The sequence below is a fragment of the Tursiops truncatus genome, chromosome 2 (assembly GCF_011762595.2).
Source record: "Tursiops truncatus isolate mTurTru1 chromosome 2, mTurTru1.mat.Y, whole genome shotgun sequence".
Classification (NCBI taxonomy): domain Eukaryota; kingdom Metazoa; phylum Chordata; class Mammalia; order Artiodactyla; family Delphinidae; genus Tursiops; species Tursiops truncatus.
The window spans coordinates 139,230,693-139,240,543 of NC_047035.1; the positions used below are offsets into that span (position 1 = coordinate 139,230,693).

The following is a 9,851-nucleotide window of genomic DNA, read 5'->3' on the forward strand; positions in this document are numbered from 1 at the left end:
CTGTGGGGGGAGGGAGGCACCAGGCCGGGAGCTGGTTTCCTGAGGAAGGGCCGCCGCCGGCCATGCACCTGACCCTGGCCCTGGGAGAAGAGCCAGCAAGGCAGGCAGGAGCCACCCCAGTCCTGTCTTCCTTTCCCCTTCCTTATGGGGTGCCTCTGATGTGCTGTGCTGGGCACTGAGCCGGAGGCGGGGTACAATCTGATGAGTATCCCAGGCCAGGGAGGAGGCCCTTCCACATCCGGGCTGGCAGGGAGGGCTGGGAAGCCCCAGGAACAGGGGGAATTTGAGGGAAGCCTGGGGTGCTGGTGGGAGGAGCCGGCAGCTCACCGGGGTTGGGGAAAGGGCACCTGGGTGGGAGAATCCCTGTGCAAAGGCCGGGCTACACGGAGGGCACTGGTGCACCGGGAGCCTCTATGAAGGCAGGAAGCTGATGCACCGTGGGTTGGACCCTGATAGGTGGACTCATTGGCTTTTTTAGAAACACCTGTTGGATCAGAGAGCATAGCTGTGAACCTGGGAGCCAGTTTTTTTGTTGTTTTTTTTTTTCTGCGGTACGCGGGCCCCTCACTGTTGTGGCCTCTCCCGTTGCGGAGCACAGGCTCCAGACGCGCAGGCTCAGCGGCCATGGCTCACGGGCCCAGCCGCTCCGTGGCATGTGGGATCTTCCCGGACTGGGGCACGAACCCGTGTCCCCTGCATCGGCAGGCAGACTCTCAACCACTGCGCCACCAGGGAAGCCCGGGGAGCCAGTTTTAGCATTCATTTCAGCCAGTTTTCTCAAACTTGGTAGCCATCATGGAGCCCTTCTTTCAAATCAGATCTCACATGGAATTCCAGTGTACAAATCAGACACAAGCTATACATGTTTTTTTTTTTAAACCCACTAATATCTTTTTTTTTTTTTGGCTGCGTTGGGTCTTCGTTGCTGTGCGCAGGCTTTCTCTATTTGCGGCGAGCGGGGGCTACTCTTTGTTGCGTTGCGCAGTCTTCTCAGTGTGGTGGCTTTTCTTGTTGCGGAGCATGGGCTCCAGGTGCGCGGGCTTCACTAGTTGTGGCGCACAGGCTTAGTTGTTCCACGGCATGTGGGATCTTCCCGGACCAGGGCTCGAACCCGTATTCCCTGCATTGGCGGGCGGATTCTTAACCACTGCACCACCAGGGAAGTCCCCACAAGCTATATTTTACACGGTATAAATTTAGGTATTTCAATGTCTAACATTTAGCTAATCAAGAACAGTGACCTGTTGTGATGGGCACAGTCATTTAGCATCAGGGCTGACAGGAGGTAGCTGCTGTCTGAGATCGGCCTCGGCACCTAGTTGATTTTTGTGTGTTGCCTTGTTTTTGCCCAATATATTAAAAAAAAAACCCAAAAGACCACATTCACATGGCCAAGCCGTTACAAATGGTGACAGTTGTTTAACACCTCACTGTACAGTCTCAAGGTCTGTGCAAAATTAATTATACCTTGGCAACAAAGCCAGTGGGCCTACTGAATGTGCAGGAATGAGGTATATATTACATTTGAGTAGATGGGTTTTTAAAATAGCAGAATCTTTATATTTTGCAATTTTGGATCCGATTTTTTTTTTTTTTTTTGGAACTCCTGAAGGACATGCAGAACATAGTTTGAGAACCACTGAGGAAATCCAACCACCCTGTATCACAGATGGGAAGACTGAGGTCAGCAAGGGGGCAGGGCTTACCCAGGATCCCACTGGGAGATGGAGGACATGGCAATGATCAGATACACAGAGGGTTATCATTGCTCCCCATAATTACAAGTGTGCCCTGTTCCCAAGGCAGGAATAGAAAGGCGTCAGGGACAGACACGCCCAAAACTGGCTGAGCCCTTGCTGAGTGTGTCTGTCTGTTGTCTGTCTGTTGTCTGTCTGCACAACATTGAGCGGCAGTGCTAACGTTCCCTTCTCCTTCTGCAGCGATGCCCTCCTAGCCAGCCGCCACGGGATGGAGGGCTTCATGGACTCAGGGACACAGACGGATGCCGTGGTGGTGCTGTCCTTGGCTCAGGCCGCCGTGCTGGGCCTGGTCTCAGAAAATGAGCTCTTTGGAGCCACCATAAGCGCCGAAGCCTTCTACCCGGACCTGGGGCCGGAGCTGTCCGGGGCGGCCATGGGGGAGCCCCGGGCCCCGGGCCCAGATGTCTACCAGCTGGCCTGCAACGGGCGGGCCCTGGAGGAGCCGGCGGAGGAGGAGGTGCTGGAGGTGGAGGCAGCCTTCGAGAAGCACACCCGGCGGAAGACACGGCCGCCTGTGCGGCTGGTGCCCAAGGTCAAGTTTGAGAAGGTGGAGGAAGAAGAGGATCAGGAGGTCTACGAGGTGTCCGTGCCCGGCGATGACAAGGATGCGGGCCCAGCGGAGGCCCCCACCGAGGTGGCCAGTGGCGGCTGCGAGGCCCTGGTGCAGAGCAGCGCTGTCAAGATGATCGACCTCAGCGTCTTCAGCCGCAAGCCCCGGACACTGCGGCACCTGCCCCGAACCCCACGGCCAGAGCTGGACGTAGCCCCCTTCGACCCCCACTTCCCTGACCCAGCCCGGGACGGCTTCCCCGAGCCCAGCATGGCGCTGCCCGGGCCGGAGGCGCTGCCCACGGAGTGTGGCTTCGACCCACCGCACCTGGCCCCCCTGAGCGACCCTGAGGCCCCCACCATGGAGTCCCCGGAGCCCGTGAAGCCGGAACAGGGCTTCGTGTGGCAGGAGGCAGGCGAGTTTGAGGCCGACGCAGCCGGCTCGACGGTGGAACGCCACAAGAAGGCCCAGCTGGACCGGCTGGACATCAACGTGCAGATCGACGACTCGTACCTGGTGGAGGCAGGCGACCGTCAGAAGCGCTGGCAGTGCCGCATGTGCGAGAAGTCCTACACATCCAAGTACAACCTGGTGACGCACATCCTGGGCCACAACGGCATCAAGCCTCACTCGTGCCCGCACTGCAGCAAGCTGTTCAAGCAGCCCAGCCACTTGCAGACACACCTGCTGACGCACCAGGGCACCCGGCCGCACAAGTGCCAGGTGTGCCAGAAGGCCTTCACGCAGACCAGCCACCTCAAGCGCCATATGCTGCTGCACTCGGAGGTCAAGCCCTATAGCTGCCACTTCTGCGGCCGCGGCTTCGCCTACCCCAGCGAGCTCAAGGCCCACGAGGTGAAGCACGAGAGCGGCCGCTGCCACGTCTGCGTCGAGTGCGGCCTGGACTTCTCCACCCTGACCCAGCTCAAGCGCCACCTGGCCTCGCATCAGGGCCCCACCCTCTACCAGTGCCTCGAGTGTGACAAGTCCTTCCACTACCGCAGCCAGCTGCAGAACCACATGCTCAAGCACCAGAACGTGCGGCCCTTCGTGTGCACCGAGTGCGGCATGGAGTTCAGCCAGATCCACCACCTCAAGCAACACTCGCTCACCCACAAGGTAAGGACGCCACAGGCCTCCCCCAGCAAGGGCCCGGCCCCTGGGGTCTCCCCCCGCCTCCCGCCGGGGGCTTGGCTCCAGGCCTGAGGCTCTGCCCTCTCCTCCTGCCGTGCTTTCATCCAGCGCTTCCCGAAGCACCGCCTGAGATCTTTTAGGTGGTGAACATCTCTCATTTTTATTGTTATATTTTTTTGATGAGTGTTAGAAAAAAATGTAATTGAAATTAGTTTTTTTAAATAGTAAAACTTGACTCATTTTAAAACTTTTTAATTGAAATGTTTGAGGAACCCCTGCAGGACCCAAGGAGCACAGTTGGAGAATCGCTGATTCTCTATCTTGTGGCTGGGAGGACCGAGGCCGGAGAGAGGGCAGGGTGCCACAGGGAGGTGGATGAGATAGATGGTCAGAAGCTCAGAGGGCTTCCTTTGCTCCCTGTAATTACACGAATCTATCAAAAGCTGTGTGCCTTCCCTTTAGGAAAATGCTAAATATATTTCATTTTAAAAGGGAATAGATGTGGGCTTCCCTGGTGGCGCAGTGGTTGAGAGTCCGCCTGCCGATGCAGGGGACGCGGGTTCGTGCCCCAGTCTGGTAAGATCCCACATGCCGCGGAGCGGCTGGGCCCGTGAGCCATGGCCGCTGAGCCTGCGCGTCCGGAGCCTGTGCTCCGCAACAGGAAAGGCCACAGCAGTGAGAGGCCCGCGTAACGAAAAAAAAAAAAGGGAATAGATGTAAGGGAAAATATTTGCTATGGAAAAGTACAATTGGTTCTAGAATATGACAAAATGAAGCAAAGTGGCTTGTGGGGACAGAAGGTGGAGCAACACTGTCCTTTTCCACTGTGTCCCTAGACATAAACTTGACCAGTTCTCCCCTACCTTCCTCTTCCTTCAGTCCACTGGCCACCCTGCCTTTCAGCCAACGTCACCTCCTTTAAGAGGCTCTTACGTCCAGAAGGGGAATGAGGCCTCTCAGGTCCCACAGTCCCGCTCTGGCACTTGTCCTGACCCATGGTTTCCACCCCAAATCCAACCAACTTCACTCTTTGAAGCTGAACATGCCTAGAGCTGCCACTCTCCATAATTGCAGACTTAGAGACACTCCTGGTCAAACTCATGTCCTTATCTCTCACAGTGGACACTACAGTGAGTAGGGAAGAAACAGCCTGCCAGGCCGAGAATCCAGCCTTTCCCAGCCCTGGGAACTCTTTCTGCTGGAGCAGAGGTGATGCTTAGGTTTCACTGCAGGTGCTCCTCATGCAATTGGTGTAGCTACCTAGAGTGTAATGTTAAGAAGGATTCTGAAGCTGAATCTGGGCTCAGCTGTAAAACCAGATGATTGATTCTTTCCGCCTGCGGGGAGTTGGGGGTTGCAGGGGTTGAGGGTGGGGAGAGTGCAAAGTGATAAGTACACGTGCTATGTATTTGCCATCTTTCTCCTCTACTAGGAGACTTAAAAATCCCCACAAGTCCACAAAGTGTTAAAAGAGAAATAATACTGTGAAGAAAAGGCAAAAGCAAAAATCAAAGGCTGATAAAATTGAAAACATTCCCATTATCAGCCTCAGTTTACACATGCGCACACCATCCCAAAGGGCAGGGCCCCTTCGTGGTCATATACATCATCTTCGCTCTGTCAAGCAAGCATACAAGACAGGAGACACAGCCTGTCTGCTGAGAGAAATAGACACGGGAACTGTTAAATTATAACATGAAACTTTGTACCAAACAAGCAGTTGGGACAGCAGCTGTGACCACAGAAATGTGTCTGTGCCACTGGAGTTCTACTAAATTGCTGGGGTTCTAGGAACTTTTGTCCTCACTTTTCTCCCCAGACAATACATTGTGCTTCCTGTGCACACAGCACCGTGTCCTGCTCTGGGGGTCACCTCCAGACCATGGAAAAGCGTGTTGACCGTCCAAACCAGAGGGTTTTCCCTTGGAATCTTTGTCTCCTGGGGTTGTGTTCCAAAGTCCATCAGTGATAAGAATCACCTGTGGAACCTGTTGGGATTAAAAATTCGTGGGAATTTGAATCTCCAGGGAGGGGCCTGAGAGGCTTTATGTTCCACAAGAGCTACAGGTTGTTCTTATCACAAGAGAAGCTTAGAATACACTCTCAGGGGTCGTGGACGGGCTCCGAGGTTTGAGAACTCTTTAAATTCTACACAGACCTGAATGTTTTTTCATTTTTCCTGGGGTGCTCATACCTTTAATCATACTCTCAAAGGGGTCTGTGAACCAAAAAGACCACTGAGAGACAGCACTGAGGCGAAAAATATATACATGCATCTTGCTCTCAGGAAGCCATCCAGGCCCCCAGGCTAAGGCTGTGACTTCTTGGCCAGAGGCCTCTGGTGCCTGATGTGATGCTGGCTTATAGCAGGTGCCTGGTAAATGGTTGATGAATTAATGAATGAATTAACGTGCAAACGAACACGCTTGCCTCGGTGCCCTGGTACAGACCTACAAATCCACCTGCCCTCTTGGGCAGGAGACAGCAGATGTATGGGTCAGAACAGTAAAACTCAGCCGATCTCTCCCTATCACTGGAATGCTTTCCATAGTAAATGGTTCTTCCCCAACATCCTCCTGGGCATTTCAAACAAGTGGCCCCTGTTTGGAACATCCCCAGGAAGTCATTTCCCAGAAGCACTGACCCTGTGGTACACACACACACACACACACACACGCACGCACTTCCAGAGCCTGTGTCCATTGTGTGGCCCTGACCATCGCCCCCACCCCGCACAGGGTGTGAAGGAGTTCAAGTGCGAGGTGTGTGGCCGGGAGTTCACCCTGCAGGCAAACATGAAGCGGCACATGCTGATCCATACCAGCGTTCGGCCCTACCAGTGCCACATCTGCTTCAAGACCTTCGTGCAGAAGCAGACCCTCAAGACCCACATGATTGTACACTCGCCCGTGAAGCCATTCAAATGCAAGGTACCAGGCCTTCGGGCCCCCAGGTGGGACTTCCCCACGAGTGGCCTCAGCATGACGGCAGCAGCCGGGACCCGGTATGGGCAAGGGAGCCCTGGTTGGGTGAAACTGCCTGGGCTCTGGGGGTTGGGGTGGGCGGTGAGGGTTCAGGTCCTACAAGCTACTGAGGTGGTTTTTTGAGAATTGGAGGAGGGGGTGAAGGTAACGGTACAGCCGCAGGGAAAGAGCCCCGACCCGAGACTCAGTGCACCCGGAGATCCGAGCCCTGGGTTTCTGACAGCTTCAGCTCAGGGATCGTGGGGCAGACACACAGGAACGGTGACCAGCAGGGAGTGGCTCAGTCCTCGGCCTCTGGGGTCCTATAGGAAAGGACGAAGTGAGTGCTTGTCCACAGCCGATGGGATTCCGGCCCAGCCGTGGAGGTAGGAGTGGCTGGGGGTCCGGAGAGCGTGGGTTCCCGGGCTGATGAGGCCGGGTGGGGTGTGTTCCAGGTGTGCGGGAAGTCCTTCAACCGCATGTACAACCTGCTGGGCCACATGCACCTGCACGCGGGCAGCAAGCCCTTCAAGTGCCCCTACTGCTCCAGCAAGTTTAACCTCAAGGGCAACCTGAGCCGGCACATGAAGGTCAAGCACGGCGTCATGGACATCGGCCTGGACAGCCAAGGTGGGTGGGCCACACGCAGTGGACAGAGCAGGAGCGGTACTGTCATGGCACACTCAGGAGCCTCCTGTCCAGTGAGGGGAGTGGGGAGGCTGGCCAGGCCTGAGACCTCATTGGGGTGGGCTCAGGTCTGGAGAGGGAGCACCCTGGAGGGTCACCATGGTGATAATGATGGGATATTTGTGTATTCTTCAGAGGACTTACGAGGGCTCACATAAACAATAATAAAAATAATCTGTTGAGTGCTGTGTGCCAGGCCTTTATTAACTCACGTAACCCTCACAGTGAGGTTGGTTCTGTTATTATCGCCATTTTACAGATGCAGGCACTGAAGGACAGAGAAGTTAGGTAACTCATGCAAGATCATTACTGAGAGATGACATTTTTTTTAAATGGATGGGAAAGAAAGTAACAAAAGGAAAATTGGCAACTGTAAAGATAAGGGAGAGCCAGGTGAGGTCACAACCCCAAGTACACCATGGGAGGTCCTATGGGCATGCAGAGGGGAGCCCTGAGCTTCCTAGTCGCCAAGGCAAAAAGGGATATACAATCAGTCACATTCTTCATAGTGCCTGCCAAAAAGAATGTAGCCCACATACTCAGGAGAAGTGTCCTTACCTCTGCAGTTGGTGGAGGTTTCATTGGCTGTTGGTTATAACATCCCTACATGTTAGTGATAGCTGCTCCCCTCAACACTGGTCAGTACTGGAAGAACTGTAGTCGCTCTGGCCTCTCATGGGGAGGAGGCACTTTAGAGATCCTACAGGAAGGAGAAGCCAACCACACTTCAGGAAGGTTCCTTGTATAGTCTGGAGCTATTTGACTTTCTGGTGCTCCATCTGAGACAAATTAGCTGGGAATGTGCCCCGACAATCACCGGGTGAGTCGACTTGCCATGTGAGGTTACTTTCTAGGAGTCAATCAGATGCTGGGGGATGCTGCAATAACCCTGATTTAGTTTTGGAGCAGTGAATGGCCGGGAGTGTTCTGGCAGAAACAGGTGTCATCAGTTTTCCATTCTGGGTGAGGATGAAACGCCGTTGGCTGCCTATAGTTGCTCTGTAGCCCCTTCTTACCCAAAATGTGGTTCTAGGGCCAGCAGTATTGGCATCACCTGGGATCTTGCTAGAATGGCAGGCTCCACCCCACCCCAGGCTTGCTGAATCAGGCTCTGCATTTCCAAAAGATCCCCAGGTGATTTGTTTGCACCGGAAAGTTTGAGAATTATTGAATAAAGTGATGGTTTTCAAACTTGAGCAAGGGAGCATGAGAATCACTCCAGGCTTGTTAAAACAAATTGCTGGGTCCCAGCTTCAGAGCTTCTGATTCTGTGGGTCTGGGGTAGGGTCGGATCATTTACATTTCCAACAAGTTCCCCAGGTCAAACCGAAGCTGCTGGTCAGGAACCTCACTTCGAGAACCTCTGACCTAGACTCCAGAGAACTGTTCTCAAACTTGGCTGCACATTGGAATCACTTTGAGAATTTTTAAAATGCTGATGCCTGAGTCTCAACCACAGAGATTCGAAGGTAACTGATCTGGCGTGTGGCCCAGGATCCGGACTTCTTTTTAAGCACCCTAGTTCATTCTATGCGCAGTAGAGTTTGAGAGCCAGTACTCTAGTGGACATGCCAGGTAGCTAACCCACCAGGAGGGACCAGAGCAGGACTGGTCCTTTTGGAGGTAGCTGTCCCTGCACACCTCGCTCCCAGGGGGTGGTTAAGGCCTAAGCTGTTTCCACCTGAGGTCAGCACCTGACCAGGGATGCCTAGGGTTGCTTTGTTCCTGATTGTACCAGATGACAGAAAGTAAAGCAGGGATTGGCACGGGAATGGCTGGGGCCCAGGTCCACCCACCACTCACGTATAACCTTGGTCTGAGAAGCTCAGGCTTGACACTTGTGCAGGAGGAAGGCAGCCTACAGTCTAGATGGAACCACCCAATAAACGATAGGACTGTAATTCAGGAGGTAGATCAACGTCTTTGTAAAAAATGGTACAGAGTATTCCCTGGGGCCAACTGGACAGGCCAAATAGAGTTAATAAAGGGAGGTTGGGAGGATAACAGAGACCCAGAGGTAGAAATTTTCCCAGGGTCTTTATTTAGCTTGTTTTTAATCAACTATATGGTATGAAGGTGTGGCACTAGGATTTGAGGAAGAAAGTGCCTAGGGGCTATAAGATTTGGTACAGCTGAGGGAACTCCCTGGAGGTCAAGTGGTTAGGACTCATGCTATCACTGCCCAGGGCCGGGGTTTGATCCCTGGTAAGGAACTAAGATCCCGCAAGCCGTGTGGTGCGTGCGGCCACAAAAAAATAAATAAAATTTAAACTAAAGGAGATTTGGTACAGCTGGCCTCATTTTATAAAGTCAGATGCTATGGGCACAAGTAAGAGACACCCCATTCAGACTGGTTTAAACAATAAAGCAATAAATTAAGAAATGACTTGCAGTCCAGGCTGTCTTCAAAGTTGGCTGATTCAGCCCCTCAACAATGACAGGGTGAGGCTCCCTCTCTCTGTCCACATTATTAGCTGTGCTTTTCCTCATAGTCGCAAAACAGCTGCCAGTGGCCTTTAGGGCAATATGCTTCCTTGTTCACCTCCATTGGAAGAGTAAGAGCCTGCTCTCCTTTGCTCTGTGAAACTAATAAGAACATTCTAAGAACTCACTAGCAGGCCTTTCCTCATGATTCACTGGCCAGAATTGGGTCCCATCCCTAATCCTGAGCCACTCATTGGCAATGAGTGGGATTACCCTTCAACCAGTGGTTCTCAGCTGGGGGTGAGTTTGCCCCCCCAGGGACATTTGGCCATG

General features: G+C 53.5%; 1 protein-coding gene across 4 annotated transcripts in view; it reads left to right on the forward strand.

Moving 5' to 3' along the window:
* The window catches only part of ZNF710 (zinc finger protein 710), a 63,872-nt gene that overhangs the window by 50,236 nt on the left and 3,785 nt on the right, over positions 1 to 9,851 (forward strand). For all 4 annotated transcript variants that reach the window (XM_033852141.2, XM_033852139.2, XM_019945715.3 and 1 more), the window contains 3 exons: positions 1,941 to 3,429; positions 6,183 to 6,374; positions 6,863 to 7,037. In XM_033852141.2, the coding sequence (XP_033708032.1) occupies positions 1,969 to 3,429; positions 6,183 to 6,374; positions 6,863 to 7,037 (1,828 nt within the window). In that variant the 5' untranslated portion in view covers positions 1,941 to 1,968. The remainder of the gene's footprint in view (positions 1 to 1,940; positions 3,430 to 6,182; positions 6,375 to 6,862; positions 7,038 to 9,851) is intronic.